This window comes from Podarcis melisellensis (genome assembly GCF_964234715.1).
Source record: "Podarcis melisellensis genome assembly, chromosome: 2".
NCBI classification, from domain to species: domain Eukaryota; kingdom Metazoa; phylum Chordata; class Lepidosauria; order Squamata; family Lacertidae; genus Podarcis; species Podarcis melisellensis.
This window is the reverse complement of record NC_138529.1, coordinates 72553788-72572628: the sequence shown is the minus strand read 5'-3', so window position 1 is coordinate 72572628 and position 18841 is coordinate 72553788. Positions and strand designations below refer to the sequence as shown.

The 18841-nt window shown below is 45.2% G+C and overlaps 1 protein-coding gene and 1 long non-coding RNA gene across 2 annotated transcripts; one reads left to right on the top strand and one right to left on the bottom strand.

Annotated features, from left to right (window-relative positions):
- Window positions 1-38: 38 nt before the first annotated feature.
- BAP1 (BRCA1 associated deubiquitinase 1) lies at window positions 39-17762 on the bottom strand. Its single transcript, XM_081900284.1, has 17 exons — window positions 17600-17762; window positions 15020-15049; window positions 14769-14823; window positions 13856-13988; window positions 12535-12654; window positions 11763-11824; window positions 11537-11679; window positions 10247-10325; window positions 9593-9716; window positions 8581-8728; window positions 7727-7911; window positions 6871-7004; window positions 5790-6262; window positions 4312-4472; window positions 3627-3719; window positions 3089-3161; window positions 39-2583 (listed from the first exon to the last, which is right to left on the bottom strand). The coding sequence occupies exons 1-17, from the start codon at window positions 17634-17636 to the stop codon at window positions 2450-2452; spliced, it is 2184 nt and encodes a 727-aa protein (XP_081756410.1). The 5' UTR covers window positions 17637-17762; the 3' UTR covers window positions 39-2449.
- A 54-nt stretch (window positions 17763-17816) lies between these two features.
- On the top strand, window positions 17817-18636 carry LOC309363904. Its single transcript, XR_014165636.1, has 3 exons — window positions 17817-17905; window positions 18241-18322; window positions 18549-18636. It is a non-coding gene; the product is annotated as an uncharacterized lncRNA (long non-coding RNA).
- Window positions 18637-18841: the final 205 nt, after the last annotated feature.

The following is an 18841-nucleotide window of genomic DNA, read 5'->3' as shown; positions in this document are numbered from 1 at the left end:
GACAAAATTTATGGTTGTATGGTCTGATCAGAGAAATCTTCAGATGGGTATACATTTTATTTTCTGACCCAGAACTGGTATTTACAGCACTTGAAACTGACAGAACAAAAGACAGTTGATTCTGTCAACATATAAAAAATAATAATTCTACAGTCAGCATCTGTACATATTTTCAGAGAAAGCAAATGCAGTTCTGCTCTCAGCTGCACTACCATCTCAGGAATCACTGGGTGTCCTTTCACTCCTCAGCTTGTGGTCTTCCTTTGCTTTCCACTAATCATTTCTGGTATTACAAAAGAAGACTCAACTATACATGTTCATGGAATGAGTTTCAGCAAAAGAGAAATTCTTCCAGAAATCCTATGATAGCCTATGACTACCAGCAAGCATAGCCTACAGCAAACTTGCAGGTGGGTCCTGGTCTCTCTCCTCAATACGAACGCTGCTGCATTTACCATGTACAATCAAACCTCGGTTGTCGAAAGTAATCCGTTCCGGAAGTCTGTTCGGCTTCTGAAATGTTCAACAACCGAGGCACGGCTTCCGATTGATTGCAGGAGCTTCCTGCACTCAAGCAGAAGCCACGTTGGGACATTCAGCTTCCAAAAAATGTTTGAAAACCAAAGCATTTACTTCCGGGTTTTTGGCGTTTGGGAGCTGAATCGTTCAAAAACGAGCTGAGGTTTGCACTCGATTTTCACAGGACACAAGAGTAAACCAATGTACATAAGGAGAAGTAGAGAAGAAGGTCTCAAGTCGGCTGTGGTGGCAGTAGAGCTGCCATGCTGATTATCCAGCTTGCCAATCTTTTACCATTAAGCCTGCTGCTGCAGCAAAAGACTGGCAATGAGGTAGAACTGGGGGGGGGGGGGATTGTACACCCTTGCTGGCAAGTAGCAGCAGCAGAGGGTGACTGAGTATGCAGCTGTAGGGCTGCTGAGCAGTGTCCGCAATCCCAGGTACACCTGCGCACTGATGATCCAGCTGTCTCTGCCTTGCCCATCACCCATGCTAAAGGCATAACTCCTCCCTCACTGATCACTACCACCACTGCTGAGAAAACTACTACTTCTTGCCCTGTCTCACTTTTCATTATAAAAGCATGCAAGGAAAACCAATTATCCAATGGTAGCCCTTTCATCAACAGTCTGCTTCCTGTCTGTGCCTCAGAAGTGTTAACAACCCCAAAAAAGGGCCACTTCACATTCACTGGCAGCAGTGAAGGAGCTGCTTTCCTGGGGCTTCTTCCCTTATTCCACCTGCCACATGCATGGAGGAATCACACAGAGAGACCACTGTCATGATTCCTACCCACCTGATTCTTTTTGGTGTTCCAGAGAGCAGAGAGAGAACAGAACAAATACCTATGTTACTTCTAGCATATCATGACACTAATCCACCCATTTCAACTGTTTGTCTCAGCATTGTTTTAACTTCATAAGGGTGGTTTTATGCAGCATAATCTGAGCAAAAGCCAAGGGACTTTCAAGGGGCACCTGAGGCTACAGTTTATCAACCCCAAGATCAGGAAGGGGGAAATGATCATTCTGATCCTTTTCTGTCCATGGCTAACAAACAGAAAAATATAACAGAAAGCAGTACACACTTCAAGGTATACACCCCTGTAAATTGTGAGTCACACCGTGTCCTTACTTTGGGCACCCACCGCCCATTTCAGAAATTCCTCTCCCTGTTCCTGCAACAACTGAAGAAACCACCCAGAGAAACATTAACAGGACTGATACTGAACTGAAAGACCTTCTGCAAAGGAGGAGCAAAGAAGCCTGACCTTCAAGTGGACAGCATCCCTTCCAATGCACATAACAGATTCCTGGAAAAGGGGTAGATGGCCACCTGTAGTCCACTACAATGATAAAATGGCTCAGAAAATATATATATATACATTTTAATACAGAAAATAGATAATAGCCTCCCAGGAGAACACAGAGCCATCGACACTGGCCAGAAACAGTACATAGCCAATTCCTTTTTTGCTGGGAAAACTGAACCCAACACTACACCAACTCCTGCTGCAATGCCCTTCGAGAAGGTGGCAGGAACTTGGTTTCTCCTTTTCCAATAATCTCCCTACAGAGCTTCTGAAGGATGCCATTGGCTACTGCAAGATATACTGCAGATGGATTTCGGACACTGAGTAGCAAATTCAAGTGCTGTGTTAAGTAGGACCCTCAAGTGGCCCTGGTCCTTAGGGTTTGGAGAAAAGTTACACTGGAATGCCCACATAGTCACCACCATTAGAGGAACATCTACAGCCCATTTGAATGCAGGTGGATTTGCATGTAACATTACACTAACACTGATTATTTGAACAGAGATGTTCAGTGCAAAGCCCGTCTCCTGGGCACTGCCCAGCTGGTAGAGCCTGAAATGTGCACCAGATGACCAAAGTGACAAGCAGTGAACACAACGTACTGTCCAAAGGCCGGTGCTACTGACGCTTGGCTTTATACGGCCGGGAACGTTTCCGCCGGTCAGGCTTCCGCTGCTTGTGGAGACGCCCAATGCTGACCCCTTGCCGCCTACGCACAGAGATGTTCTGTTCCACAAGGCTAGCCAACATTCCTGCAGGAAGAGAGTTTGAAAGGTTAGCTAAAGAGAAACAATTGTTGTTATGCAGTTAGGAATGTTCTTTCCTTTTTAGCCACTTCAAAACACAAATTCTAGGGAAATAGCTATACTTGCCAAACAAACGTCTTGGGACCTTAAACCAAAGATTTATTGTAGCATAAAGGTTGGTGAACTAAAGCTTCCATAGCCAGTCCTCTAAAGTTTACAATATTCATCTTTAAGGTGCAATTTAAGACATACTGTCCTTCAAAGTAAACTATACAAGTCTTCAATTCTGTACCAGAGGGAAGGTTAGATAGTCAGGAGCATTATATGCATCACAAGTTCATGATCAGGAATTATTTAAAAAAGCATGCCCAAACATGGAAACTCTTCAGAGGTCCGCTTTGTGGATACTGCCTTCAAAGGGAGATTTAGAATCAAAGCTGCAGTTTCCAAAATGCAAGTGAAGACCAAAAGAACAGGCCCTGATGCCAGGACTGCTCAACAGGCATCTTACCTTCTTGTGCCAGCATAGAGATAAAGGTGCATATGAATTCATCATAATTGTGAGTTCTTCTCTGGTCATCAATCTAAGGGGAAGAATCAGTAAGGTGGAAGAGAATTATTACTTCAGCAGTTATAGTCAAAGCAGTCAAGAGAAAATGTTTGCCAATGTTAACTTTCATGTGGCTGACTGGCAGTATATGTGAATTAGGTCTACTGTATCTTATCCAAAATAAGCTTGGGAAATTATATCCAGTGGCACACCAGTGCCCACAAATGAAGAACTATGGCAAAGCCCCATTTTCTCCAGTTTTTAGTAGATGTATAATAAGTAATAGACAATGAGATTTCCAGCTTCAGGCAAGAGGCACTGTGCAAATATTACTAACCCAGCCAAAAAAGCAGTAGCTTAGCATCATGAATGGACTCCTGGTATGATGCCTTCTGATTTTGCTAGTCTGAAGACTTCTTTTCATATCAGAAACTATGGTCATGGTGAAGGAAAGTCATCTCATGATTACCCCCCAAGATGAAACACCCTGCTAGAATACCTTGAACTTCTTCCTTTTCTCTATCTCCTCCTTTAAACAGGCTTCATAGTTAGCTATTTCGGCTTCCACGCATTTCAGCAGTGCCAGCAGCTCCTGCCAGAGCCAAAACAGGGACATATGAACACACCCAATCCCCAACAGTGCTTCCTCGACTTGCAAAGTCAGCAGAAAAAACAACGCACCATCTAGAACAATGTCACATGAAGCACAAAGAACATCTCATAGCTTCGGTGCCAGACCAGGGCATTTTGTAACTCATAGAGTAGCTCCCCGGGCGGCGGGTACTCAGTCCAGAAACCATATTAAGAGAGGCTGCAACGGGGGGAAGTTGTTCTACCTAACGGCAGCAAGGAAGAAGGGGAAAAAGCCACCAGCAGTAATGTAGGAAATTAACAAGCTGCAAGGTTTAGTATTACACAGTCTCATAGACCTTGGACTGTCTGAAGCAGGCATCCCCAATCCTTCAGCCCTCCAGATGTTTTGGACTACAATTCCCATCATCCCTGACCACTGGTCCTGTTGGCTAGGGATCATGGGAATTGTAGGCCAAAACATCTGGAGGGCCACAGGTTGGGGGTGCCTGGTCTGAAGCATAACTGTGAGGAATTGCAGCATCTAAAACTCGTACTACCAACGAGCATCAGCTGTCTTGGGGAGGGAGGGAAGCAGGGGTAGAAATGCTTACTTTAGGAGAATACTTTTCCCCACAAGGGAGATCACCCGACCGACCAAGTCCAGCCTTCTCCTTGCTGTCATTTGCTTCACTTGAGTCTCTCTCTTCTAGTTTGACAGTGGACTGAAGCTCTTCACTGGATTTGCTAGAAGATGAGGAGTTTTTCCCACCATCTGGTATCAGTGGAGAAGAGAGCAAAAAGGAGGAATGCTGCAGGAGAGTTGGACTAGGTGACCCTTGGGGTCCCTTCCAACTTTACAATTCTAACACACGGGGTGGATTCATCTTATTAAAACCATTGTATACCACTTTTCATTTCAAAGAAATACCAAAGTAGTTTACAAAATAAAACACAGCTGCATATAAGCACAACATAACAATAAAACATCAACATCAAATCAAGTAGCCAGAAATGCCAGGAAGTGACATTAACATTTAGGAAAATACACAAATGGTTTAAGTACTTCTGCAGTGTTTAAATACATGTTCTGAGCACAGGTCATACTCATATTCCTCCCATGCATAGTCCTAGGCCAAACTCCTACTTTTAGTAGTCCAAGGCTGTAGTCACATCAAGTCAACACTGGGTCCTTCTATAGGGATTACTCATAAGCATATGCCTTGCTTCGACACAGTTCACACATGCTTTGGGAGGGGAGGAGAGAAGTTGTGAAGATTATCTGATAGTACTTTGGCTCTGCTTCCAGAATCAGCAATGAGCCAGACTCTTAGTGATGGAAAAAGGAACTCTGGAAAAAGGAAGAGCAGACCTTTGTTGTAATGCTCTCACCAACAAACTGCAGAAGTTAGGGGAACCTCCACAATATATGCCATATTCATAATCATTGCCCACCAAACCGCAGGTTCATCCCTGCACACAAAAAACCTTTTAAAGACGCCTAGCAAAAAACAACAACACATGGGCCTTTTTCTCTGTAACCTGGCAGGTTTCAAACCTAAGAGTGCCTCTATATGCCGTTTTCATAAACATCATCCCTTTAAAAAACAGAAAAAATTAAGTGAGCCTTTTAACTTTTCTAAACAAAACCTGTCCTTGCAGTTTCTCCTTCTGAAGTTTGGCAGGATTCATCTCCTTAGAAGAGCCTATATCATGCCTGCAAATTTCATCCAATTCTGCCCAAAATTAACACATACATAGATGGTTCCTCTTGGGTGGGTGGGTTTAAACTTTAAATGTGCCTAGCATGAAAACTCATTGTCCTATGTTTCTATAAGATGGAAAACTTCCAAACTAGGATTTGAATCCAGAACTGAAATGGATAGCCTCCAAATTACTCTTGACTGAACTGGCTTCTGAACTGAATCTGGATCAGCACACCCCTACTAAACAGCTTTTTCTATTCTTATGCCTTCGGTATCTAACTGGATACCACTGGCCATTCTCTCACTGCTCATCATTGAGTCAGAACCGTCTGGTACAGGAGTAGTTACAGGAGTACAGGGGCTACAGCTCTTCCCCTGAACCTTACCTGTTATAGTAAGTGGGCAGAAAACCCCATCCTCTGTGAGGTGCAGTAAGCCTGTGCTGATGATAGGCCCCAAATCCCTCACAGCTCGATTGTAGCGTATACAGTCCACACGCAGAAGGCTATCCTCCTCCCCAAACAGCACCTTGGAGATGTGAGAGGTGACAGGGCTGGAGGGACGAGTGGGGTTGGCTGAGCGGATGGGGGAGCGGAGTGGGGAATTGAAGGCACTCCCAATCTCTGAGGCAGTGTCCGTACTCTCATTGCTGGGTGTAGGAGATGGTTGGGAATGGGCAACAGCAGCAACGGCAGTGCCTCCACTGCTGGTCTTGATTGACAGGGGGATGGAGAGATCCTTCTGTGTTTCCTTGAGCTTCTCAGTTAGGACATTAATAGTGTTGGGCTGAAGCATGGAGAGCTGGCCATCTGCACTCCCCACCAGGGGCTCCTGCTTCACTGGGCCCTTCCGCTTGTATCTGTTCAAGATTAGGGAACAAGAGAGGAGGATCAATTGAAGATCAATTGAGAATGATCGAAGGGGAATAGGAGCAGCAAATATCAGGCATAACAGGTTTGGTGGAAACAATCAAAACATCACAGTATTCCATACTCACATTCAGTAATATACAATTAAAAAATGCAGAACACCAGGAGTCTCTACTGTAAAGGATTTGTCTGCTTGTTTGTTTAAACCAGTGTTTCCCAAACTCGTGGCTCCAGCTGTTTTTGGACTACAATTCCTGTCATCTTGCTCACTGGTCCTGCTAGCTAGAGATGATGGGAGTTGTAATCCAAAACCAGCTAGAGACCCAAGTTTGGGAAACCCTAGTTTAAACAGTTTGTATCCCACTTTTCACCAGGTAGGTCTCAAATCAGCTTACATACAACAATAGAATACGCAAAATTTAGAACAAACCTCTGAAATTTAAAATCTCCTTTCACAAGGGAGTGAGGCTTCAAATCAAAGCCAAATAAAGCAACTGAAAATGCTGGTTTTGAAAAATAATCACTGACTTGCATTGAAAAGCTCCCACCCTCTATTCTATGCCTATAAAGGAGCAAAGGGAGAATGAATCGCCATTACCTCATGGTGGGATTGGCATTGCAAACTTCCTCCTCCTCATCATCATCATAGTCATCCTCCTCGTCCGAGTACTGCTGGTGCTGCCGTACTGGGACCCGGCTCCGGCCCACTCCTGCTGCAAGGTCCTCTTCCTCCTGCATTGCATATCAGAACACACCTTAGGAATGCAATCTGGGAGGATCTACTGCCCTCAAAAGCCCCTCATTTAACCAAACAGTCCTTCACAAAGAAATATCCCAGGCATCATCCGAGCCCTGAGAAACCAGCTTTCTAAGCCCATGTCTGTAGTTCCAAATTTCCCATTAAAATAACTCAAAAAGAGCAAAAAAAAAAGTGATCTTGCCGAAAAAGCTCAATAACAGAAAAAGCTTAACAAGCTTTCTGTCTGGGTTTTCACTGTTTGAAATATGGGAACCCTAGATCAGGTCAATGGCCCATCCTGTTCTCCCAGTGACCAACTAGATGCTCATAGAAAGCAGGATATGAACTATCATGTCCGACTTCCACTTCCTAGCAACTGATATTCAGAGACAGAGACGGCTATTCCGACCGAACACAGCCACGGTGCTTAGTAACCACTGATAGCCATTTATTCACAACATAGGAATGTTCCTACTTCATACCCACTAATGGACAAGCTAAGAGAGTCAGTGGAACTTCAATGGAACAACCTACAAAGCAATGGCAGCCACCTATGTAGAAAATAAATAAATACCGAAGGGAAATTCTCATGTTAAAGATTTGTTTCTATTTGGCATGTGAAAGAAAGCTTGACAACAGTCACTGTCGACTGGAGATTCGTAAATCAGAAACTCGAACGAGACACTTGTGTTCAGCATAGCTCCCCTATACTTACTTGCATGGGTGACTTGGCATAGTTGTGGTTATCCAGGAAAGCTGGCAGTCTCTGCACGATAGGGCTAGGGTTGGCCAGTGCCCCATTGATGCTGCTCACAGGTAGCTTACTGCCCAGCTTGGATTTGCTTGGTGGGCTCTGGGTTGATGAAGGCTGATCCTGGCCTCCAGACTCCTCAGTGCTCTCTGGAAAGAACACCTCTCTTTTATTTTCCCATTTGAGAGCATTTACACTTGCTTAGTGAGTAAATGCATACACCTCCAATGAGACATTTTCAGATGCACTGAGCAAGCACTCCATTCCAGAACACCACACGCTTACCCCAAATCCAACAAAGGCAAACAGAGACACTTAAATCTGATACAAATGCCTACAATTTGCAACCCTGTTTTTGCACTAAGGGACGGGCTAAAGCAGGCATGGCCAAACTTGGCCCTTCAGATGTTTTGGGACAACTCCCATCATCCCTAGCTAACAGGACCAGTGGTCACGGATGATGGGAACTGTAGTCCCAAAACAGCTGGACGGCCAGGTTTGCCCATCACTGGGCTAAAGTATTATTTATTTATTTTGTTTAAATAGTAAAATCAGGCTCTCAGTGGCTTTCACTTAGTGAATGGATCCTTAATAAGCCAAGTTTATTTTATTACATTTCTACCCCACCCTTCCTCCCAAAGGAGCCCAGGGTGGCAAACATCAGAATGATAATATATATATACACACACACATATACACACACACACACACACACACACACACTTACAAACAGTTAAAAACATCTAAAAACATATCCCATTCTGAGCATGGTTCTTTGTTCTCCGCACTCCACACACCCCTTCTACATTTCCCCATACCTGCTTGTGAGCTCTCGGGGACCAGCTGCACTCGCCCCAGTGGCAGGGCGGTGGGGGGTTTGCTATTTGCTGACTTTGGTTCTTCAGAAGCCTGGGCCTCCAGGAATTTCTGGGTGTGGACCAGCTCTGGTTGCGTCACACGGATTAGCTGGTGAGGAAAAAATTTAGATAGAACAAAGCAATTCACAAAAAGGAAAAACCCACAGACACAGAAGGAAAGCAATGAAGTTCCCATCAACATGTCAGTTCCCAGTTAACATGCTTCCTTAATGAAAAGGCCAGCCAGGAGTGGGGAGGAGGAGGATAACCATATAACCTCTTGCACTATTTATTTATTTCTGCTATTACTGAATTATATGGGGCTGCTGCCACTGCTCACTCTGATCACCAACCCCCCAACCACTATCCTTTCTCCCCCACCTGACCAAACACCCCACTCCCTCTCCATAGCCCCACTTCCCTCACAGCTCATTAAACGTTTAATAGAGGGAAGGGCGCTTCAGAAAGTGATTTGCCAAACCACTCTCTGAATTGCTTCCCAACCACCTTTAAACACCACTTCGGCAAGGGGGGAGGGAAACAGTGAGAGAAACAGCTCTCTGAGCCTTCCCCACATTAAACATTACTCCTTCCTTAGCATCTCACATGGGCTGTGCAGCAACTTACTTGCTCAGCTGCCTGCTGCACTCTTGTACATAATACAAGCCATAATACAGTGTGACACTTACAAACACGTAGTACAGAAAGACTTTGGTTCAAGCAATGATTTAGAAAGGATTCATTTTGGTTCCCACGCCAGGCTCAGAGGCCAGCCCACAGAGGGCCTTCCCTGAATTCTATACATACAGAAGTCATCTTCCAGTGTTTCTAAATTGAGGGAAAGTGGGTGAAAAATGTATGCAATCTGCAGCCCCAGTAATGGTTCAACAACATCAGTCTTGTACACAGACATACAGATAGCCAGAAGCAGTCAAGAGAAGAGATTCAATTACTAGGCTCATCCCAAACTTACCTGCTGCAAAGCCTCTAATACAGTTTGCCGGTTCATCTTCAAGATATGCAGCTTGGATTCATACTTCATCCTCCTGTCAGGCACGACTGCCATCAAGTTAAAGCGGATGTCATGATATGGCTCCCTGCAGGAAGACGGCATCAAGTGCTAAGCGCCCCAATTCAAACAACAGGGTGATTCTTTGAAAAGAGGACCCGTGGAACATGTGTACTCTGTATCCACAGGGCCTCTTTTAAAGGACTCACCCTGTATTTGCAGCAGTATATTTCCCTCTGTCACCACAATGCTAACATCACAGTGTATGGCACTGATCGGACAAAACTATTGGAGTGCAGGTGCAACATGTCTTAGGACCAGAAGACGGCCTTCCGGAGAAAGCTGAACCAAAGCAGGATCTACAGAATGTGAGATCCCAGGAGAAAGACTTGTCTCTTCTGAATCACACCCTCCTAACTTATCACAGGATCCTAACTAAACATGACAGCTATGCAACATCCAAGTAACAGAGGCACTATGCCTCTGAATGACTACACATAGACTCATGAGCAGGAGACTGCTAATGCGCACATGTCATGCTCATGGGCTTCCCATAGGCATCTGGCTGGCCACCATAAGAACAAGGTCTTCCTATGCTATGGCACTTTGATCATTTACCCTGCTGTGGCAAGTCCAATTCTCTCCATGATCACTCTTCGAGCTTTGTCCGTCCATTCCTCCTCTTCTGCCCACGGCCCTGAAAAAGCAATAGGTAAATGTAGAAAGAAAAAAAGAAAAGGTCCCTGCTAAGAGATTAAATGAGCTTGAACTGCATATGCAACAGGGTGTGTAAAGGTGGTTCAGTTAAGGTAAAGAAATCCATCGCAAGACCTATCACGTACAACAACCCTTGGGAACGAGCTCACCTGAGCTTCCCATGTGGCTGGCTAGATTCTGATCCATCCATGCTACCTCCAAAGTCAAATTACAAAATAAATGTAAATTGTCCCCCTTTAAGATGTTTATTTCAGCCTAACCCTGAGACCCAGAACAGGTTATCAAATCTAAAGAAAATAAAAACCCAGAAACGCATTCAGATTAAAAAACAAACCACTCCTTCCCATTGTATCCAGGTGCTTTCTAATGCTGTTCTCCTACTCAACCGTTTGCAGAGGTTACCAGAATAAGGCATTTCCGCCCATTCTCTCTCCTCACACCCCCAAGATGTAACAAAATATACCCAGAAATCCTTAGATATGATGTTGCCTCCAGTCATGATTCAGTCCCACTCTTTAACGAGTTCCCCAAGGTACATCTATTTGCTAGACCTTTGCTAATTCATAGAGTTTACTTTTCCTCCGACCTCTTCTCTTGCCCACTTTCTTTTCTTTTTTCACATGTGCCCGTCTACGTAGATAAGTTTGCACACAGTTCTGCTATCGTTTATTTTACTTACTGCAATGATTTAATGCAGTAAGAGTGCTCTGATGGTGTTTCCTGCTTGGCAGGGGGTTGGACTCGATGGCCCTTGTGGTCTCTTCCAACTCTATGATTCTATGATTCTAATGTATTTCTTTCCTGCCTCACCAGAAGAATTTGCAGAGTAATAATACAACAAATACAAAATATACCAAAAACATCTGAAAAGAGCAACTGCGAGCAAATGAACAGTAAGACTAAAACTGCAAACACAGCCTCCCTCCTGCAATTCCTGCAGCCAAGCTGGTGCCGAATATATTGCTCTGTTTTCCTTTGCACCACATCAGCAAGAGGTGTTCTTGTCCTCTGGGCAGCCCAGAACTTCCATTAACACACTTCCCAGGCATACAACTCAGAGATGCACCCTACTGTCTCTCGAGACAGATGGGTACCAACAACAACATTTTTGATGACTCCAAATATCTTGCAGCCAGACCAACATTTTTAGTTTTTCAGATAAGCTAAGGCACAGTAGGTGGAGTCCCTTACCATGGTCAATGGGATAAACCTTCAGGCCATCCAGCTCAAAGAGCCTCCCCTTAATGGGAACATAGCTGACAAAGTGAAAAGCCTCCATGGTTCGCACCGCACTGATCCCATTCTGCTTCTCTGGCAAATGCCGGGGCTCTGGCCTACCAAAAAACCAACAGACAAGAAGTCAGAATAGATGTGGTCTATTTTGCAGCAAGCATTTTTATGTTGTGATTCCACTTACCTAGCATGACTGTTGTGGGCCTTGGCCAGTTCTGGGGCATTTCCAATGGCATAGCCTTTGCTCTGTGGGGAGGAAACAGAGCAAAAAGATAATATAGCTTTATTTTCATTAGAGACCTTTATCAGGCAAGGAACCCCCCCCCCCAATGCCACCTCCCTTCCTGATTGAATTCAGAATGGCATAGCTTGGGCACCACTCCAGCTAGCCAGGAGGACTACTCTCTAAGTAAAAGCTAAGTAAAATTTACTTAGAAATAATCTGCATGAGTTTTGCGAGACAACTACAACCACAGTTTGATCAGACAATATGGAGATAAGTCATACTGGCTGGGAAAGAAGACACTACAAAGAAAAGATGTTTTATAAAAGCACTTGGGGAGATCAGAAGCTTACAGTGATTTCAGATTTAAAAAGGTTTGCGGCACTCATCTTGCTTTACTGGCCGAGGAAGCTAACATTTGTCCGCAGACAGTTTTTCTGGGTCACGTGGCCAGCATGACTAAGCCACTTCTGGCGAAACCTGAGCAGCGCATGGAAACACCGTTTACCTTCCCACCGGAGTGGTACCTATTTATCTACTTGCACTTTGACGTGCTTTCAAACTGCTAGATTGGCAGGAGCTGGGACCGAGCAACGGGAGCTCACCCCATTGCTGGGATTCAAACGGCTGACCTTCCGATCGGCAAGCCCTAGGCTCAGTGGTTTAGACCACAGCACCACCCACATCCCGATTTCAGGTTATCCCACCCTCAGTGCACCCTGCTGCATCATACCTCTGGACTAAACCCTTTTGTGAACTCCTTCATTCGGCTCAGAGTTGGCCCCAAGTCTACACTGCTGCAGTTCAGGAGGACACTCAACAATGCGTGTGTGGCACAAGAATTGGGGATCAGCTATAAAACATAATATTTACAAACATTTTGAAAAACAAAGCAATAAAACAGACATCAACACTAAACATAAATCTACCAGTGTAGCTATTGATGCCTACAAGCTAAACATATGGCTCTTAATGCATGGTAATGGTTAGAGGTCGCAGTCAAAACTGGAAGGAATCAAAACGCCATAGAATTCAACTCCCTGATGCAAGGCCCACACACCTAAAAATATCAACCTACACAAATCAGACCACGTTAGTAACAATGACACCCTTATTCAAGAGAAGTTTTGACAGAGAAAGTCACTGAAGTAAGCACACCAAGGTGCTAACAGATAACACCCACTGTATTGACTTGTTTGTCCCCAGTTGTGTTAGATGGTGACTGAGGAGTGTGCAAGACAGCTAAATCAGAAAGCTGTAATACCTTTGGAATAGTTCAACCCACAAGAAAACAGGAGCCTACTAACTGATGTTTCATTTTCAGTATATTCTTCTGAATCATTTCCATCTTCAGCATAAATCATGCTGAAAGTATATATTACAAGCAGATCTGAACATGCTAAGCAGAGAAAGAATGTGAGCTTTATAAAGGAAAACTTGAACAAGTTATAGAAATTTAACTTATGATATCAATTCAATTGTATGTTTTGGGTTTTTTTTGTCTGCGAGTTTCGGATTTCAGTGAATACTTTAGGTATCTAGCTAAGAAACCAGCAGATACACAAGAAGGGAAAGATACTGGCTTGGTTCTGTCATCACAACCTTAGTCTGATAAACCATGGGGATGTGTTGTCTGAACCAGGCCACAGTGAAGGGCAGTTTTATGGAAATGGACAGACTAAATAAAGTAATAAGTTAAGTAACTGAAGGGAAGTAAGAAATTGTGATTATGGCAGGGTTGGAGGGTGAAATTCCCTACTCTGAATATGAGAATGCTCTATTCTGTAACCAAGTTATGAAATAAGACTTGGAGCCTTCCACCATGGAAGGCCATATCCCTGATCTCAAATTGGCTGTAGTCAACTGTGGTCACTCAGTGATGAGGAGTTGACACTCTGCACATACTCAAAAGCAGTCTTCTTGAACAGTAATTCACATATTGCAGATTGGATCCTGGGGATTTGTTTTCAGTGCCAAGTATTAGACTGGCTCACATTAAACCCTGTCTCTACCCAACTGGGGAAATCCTTCTTTCTTCATCCATGTCAGCTCACCTGATGAGCAAAGAACATATTATTGACAATGTCATCATCAATCACTGATGTCTCATCTACCAGAGTTGAGACCTTCCGTCGTGATCGGCGCTCTTCAATCCATTTGAAAAGGAAGATAAACCCATAGACTGGCCTGAAGAAAAGAATGGAGACAGCAGGGCACCAATGAAGCTGTATCACTTTTGAAGCATTTCTTTCAACAGTTCTCTAGTCATTCACACATGCCAGCCTAAGAGCTTCAGTCATTTAAACAATAACTATAGCTGGTAAAAGCAGTGGGGGAGTAGACAAAGTCAACCATACCACATTACAAATCCCCATCATTGCATCATTCCTGATGCTCCCAAATAGTGACAGCGACCAACGGAAATAGCTACAATCTAACATAGACCTTGGGTTGTATTCAGCTAACTTTTACTCCAAGTAGACCCATTTAAATAACTGGACCTAAATTAGTAATGGTCATTAATTCGAGTAGGTTTACTCTGAATGAAAGTTAGTTAACTACATTTAATTGTCTATGCTTTACTCACTATTTTTGTACTACTCTAAGCTACAGCAGTCTTGTATTTAAACACTAACCTGGTTGCCATAGCTGACCAGGATGCTACTATCTTCTAAGAAGGCTAGTAACTTGTATGTGCTTATTTACATGGTTGTACTGCATTACAGAAGGTTTGGCAGGGGTGGGAAACTAGATCTATTTGGTGGGTCAAATCTTTATCTCCCCCACAGACCACGTTTGAGAGGTGTGAGAGCAAAAGCACAGCCACAAAGCACTGTTTATCCACTGATTGCCAAGCCCTTTGCTAAGCACTTATGGCTGAGCCAGATCTTTACACAATGTGATTATTCACAAACATCAGAAGGATATTTTGCCTTTCTCAAATCAATATAATGATTACTAACTTACCCTTGGCATTTGCTCTGTAAATCATAGATTTCTTCAACTTGCACCCCCTTAACACCTACAAGAAGATATAGCAGGAGTCACCATGTGGGAAGGAGCAGTCAAGGAATATTAGCAAGGTGATATCCAATGTTAGTCATAGAGTAGTCCAAATGAAACAAAAGGAATTAACTCAATTCATTTATTTCAGTGAGGCTACTCTGAATATGACTAACATTTAGTATCATTCATAGACTACCAGTTGCCATACTCACCAAAATCCTCTACTAATAGAGTGAAGAGCCCTACAAAAGAATACAAGACAGAAAATTACTTACTGACCAATTCATGTATTCTTCAGAAAGAAACTTTTAGCATTTATTTCACTATGAATGTTAAACGCAAAATCATGACTAGAAATTATTTAGTCATACTACTGGGCACCTTCATAAAGAATTCAGATGTGTAATATTATTTTTCACTTTTATATCCCACCGTTTCACCAAAGCGTTCACATTGATGTGGATGGATGAGAGAACAAACCTGTGAAGGTTGGTGGGTAACTGGTGCAAGGTCACTTGTAGAGCTTTGCAGCCTGAGTAAGGGCACAAACCCACTTCTCATCAGCATAGCACGGGTAAAGCACAGGGGCTGGGGGCCAGAGGGCTGGCTAGCTGGGGGACAATTTCCAAAGTCAGATTGGATTATATTCTGAGCCAATCTATTTCTTGTTGGTTTGTTTTTTAAAGTAACTCTGGTTAATTTTTGAGCCAATCTAACACAAGCTAAACAGTGCAATAATTGGGACACATACTTAATTTTTTTCAGCTGTGGTGAAGTATACACTAGCTTGAAAAAGAAGGCAGCATATACCGTATTTTTCGCTCTATTGGACGCACCGGACCACAGGACGCACCTAGTTTTAAGAGGGGGAAATCAAGGAAAAAAATGGATGGATCGCGCTCGCTGCCCGGCTTCCTCTTTAGCCTTGCGCAGCCTCCCCCGCCCGGCTGGAGGGGCGCGCAAGGCTAAAGAGGAAACCAGGACAGCGAACGGGATGGATCGCGCTCGCTGCCCGGCTTCCTCTTTAGCCTTGCGCAGCCTCCCCCGCCCGGCTGGAGGGGCGCGCAAGGCTAAAGAGGAAACCAGGGCAGCGAACGGGATGGATCGCGCTCGCTGCCCGGCTTCCTCTTTAGCCTTGCGCAGCCTCCCCCGCCCGGCTGGAGGGGCGCGCAAGGCTAAAGAGGAAACCAGGGCAGCGAACGGGATGGATCGCGCTCGCTGCCCCGGCTTCCTCTTTAGCCTTGCGCAGCTTCCCCCCGGCTGCAGAGGTTGCGCAAGCCTTTTCTAGAGGAGGGAGAAGGGACTGACTGGTGGTGTCTCTCCCTTCTCCCTCCTGGGGAAAAGCCCGCAAGAGCCGCGTGAAGCTTGTGTGGGGCTCTTGGGGGCTTTTCCTGCCTGCCTCCCCCCTGCATTCGCTCCATAGGACGCACAGACTTTTCCCCTTAGTTTTTAAGACGGAAAAAGCACGTCCTATGGTGCGAAAAGTACGGTACATGTTAATAAGTCTTTCCCCTGCAGAAGGCCTCAGCTGTTTTCTATAGAAAGCATCTATTGTTACAACAGTGTTGGCTGTTGTAATTCTAGCATTCCACATTTCCAGAAAAATATGCTTCAACCTTACATGGTGCATCCTTCTAATTGGTTGGAATAAGGTACATTTCAAGCCTTACTCTCACTGTTTGTTATTAAGTATTTAGACTTCTTTCACATGAATCTGACAAGTAGAGTTGGATTTGTAGGAAGACAAAGACATGAGTTTTTTTATTTAGAAATGTTTATAAAGCACTTAATATTTTAAAAATCTAAGTCATGTACCATCAATCAGCCTTTCTCAACCTTGGGCCCCCATATATTGTTGGACTGTAACTCTCATCATCCATAGCTAGCAGGACCAGTGGTCAGAGTTGATGGGAATTGTAGTCCAACACCATCTAGTGACCCAAGGTTGAGTACAGCTGGCTTAAAGGTACCAAATATATAATTTAAAAAGAACAAAACCTACAAAACAGTAACGGAAAAGTGCATAAAATCAAATAAAACAGAAATCCAAAGAGTTCAAGCTTGTAAAACAGGGTCCAAACTTATGGGTCAAGGAAAGCCTGGCCAAAAGGATAAGTCTTCATAGGACATGTGAACCACATGATGGCTGCTGCTTCATGTGTGGCAGAGGGAAGGGCATTCCACATTACAGGGGCAGTACAACGGCATAAGAACGTGCCCTGATGATAAAAGGGCTCCATTCAGCTGAAGGGCATACACATACGCAGACCAATATGAACCTGGTTTTGGACATCTCCAAATATGCCACCATCTCACATCCAATGTTATGGGACCTAACTTGCCTTGGTGCCCACTTATCTTGGGCAACCACAAGGCAACATATCATCAGGATATAAAGTCGCCTGCCATTGGGTGGCACAGCATAGACATTGCATGCCCCAACTCCTCCTGATGAATCCCCTTAAAAGTTATAGCCGCCCTCTGTGCACTACCACACATAGGGACAGCCCAATTTTACCGCCAACCTCTCTCTCGCTATCAATGCACTCCACAAGAACAAGCTTTTAGCCACCACCCGCCTTAGCCAGGTATCCTAGCCCACCACCCTCCCGATTCCCAAGTGGAGTGGGGGGGGGGGAGAGAAGCAGCACATCTCCCTCCCCCTTCTCCGGGTCCACCCACCGCCCGCCCCCCACCTCTTCATTGCCCCAACCTCCCCCCTCCCCTCCCCGAGGCCTCCCCCTCACGACCCCCCGGCGACCGCGGGGTGGGGGGCTCCCATATTCACTCACCAGGGTCGCTCTCCAGCTCCAGCCAGCCCTTATTCATCTTCCCCCTGGGTCAGGCCCCAGCGCCATGACCGGCCCCAGGCCCTTCACAGACCCACCTGCCCGCCCACCTCCAGCTTCGGCCACCCGCCACCGCCCGCCGTTTGAGAGGCTCCAATTTCACTCCGCCGCCACCTACAACAACAGGACCCCCCACGCTCACGGCGCCGCCTCTTGAACACGTCATCTCGGCGCGACTCGAGACGCACAGCGTCCGCCCCGACGTAGGAAGAGGGAAATGGAGCGCGGCGAAAGATAAGTCGCGACGCAGTAAGAAAAGTCCCGGGCGGAAAGGGTTGGAGATTTCCGGTTTGGGCGGAGTTTCAAGAGCTTTGAGCCTGCAGATGTGCTGGCGAATTCGGTTAGATAAATAATTGAGTGGGGGCGGGGGGGGGGAACCGTTGTTACTGGTTTGATTTTGTTTTATTATATATTTTGTGTTCTCGTTTTGTATTTCTATATTTGTATTTGTGAAGTTGTTCTGTGCTGTGATCTTCGGGCGAAGGGTGAGATACAAATCTAGCAATAGATAAAAAACAAATAAACGACTCTGGGAAGCAGCCCGCCACTACTTTGCATATTTCTGTGTCTGCATTTCTCCCTAGCAATCGCAACCTTAAGCGGGGAATCGGTTCAGCTTGGGGCGGAAGTCCTCTGCATGCCTAGCCAGAAGCAAGCCTCCATGAGGTTTGAGAGTACAGTGGTACATCGGGTTACATACGCTGCAGGGAACAGACTCCGCTAACACAGAAATAGTACCTCGGGTTAAGAACTTTGCTTCAGGGTGAGAACAGAAATTGTGCTCCGGCGCCGGCAGCAGCAAGAGGCCCCATTAGCTAAAGTGGTACCTCAGGTTAAGAACAATTTCAGGTTAAAAACGGACCTCCGGAACGAATTAAGTACTTAACCCGAGGTACCACTGTACTAATCCTCGCCATGGCTATTCGGGAGCTCTGCACCCAGTAGGAATTGCGCCCAGGTAATGGGGGTTGAGGTTGCAGACGTGCCAAGAAGGAAGCCCCGCCCTCTGTAAACGTGCATGAAAAGGTAAAGGGACCCCTGACCATTAGGTCCAGTCGTGGCCGACTCTGGGGTTGTGGCGCTCGTCTAGTTTTATTGGCTGAGGGAGCCGGCGTACAGCTTCTGGGTCATGTGACCAACAGGACTAAGCTGCTTCTGGCGAACCAGAGCAGCTCACAGAAACGC

What these genes read in the sequence shown, in the direction of transcription:
- BAP1 (XM_081900284.1), bottom strand. Translation starts at nt 17,636, where the DNA reads ATGAATAAGGGCTGGCTGGAGCTGGAGAGCGACCCTG. An exon ending in CTGCCCACTTACTATAACAG is followed by an intron (nt 4,473 to 5,789) that starts GTAAGGTTCAGG and finishes CACTGATACCAG; the next exon opens with ATGGTGGGAAAAACTCCTCA. An exon ending in CTCTATGCTGGCACAAGAAG is followed by an intron (nt 2,584 to 3,088) that starts GTAAGATGCCTG and finishes CTCTTCCTGCAG; the next exon opens with GAATGTTGGCTAGCCTTGTG.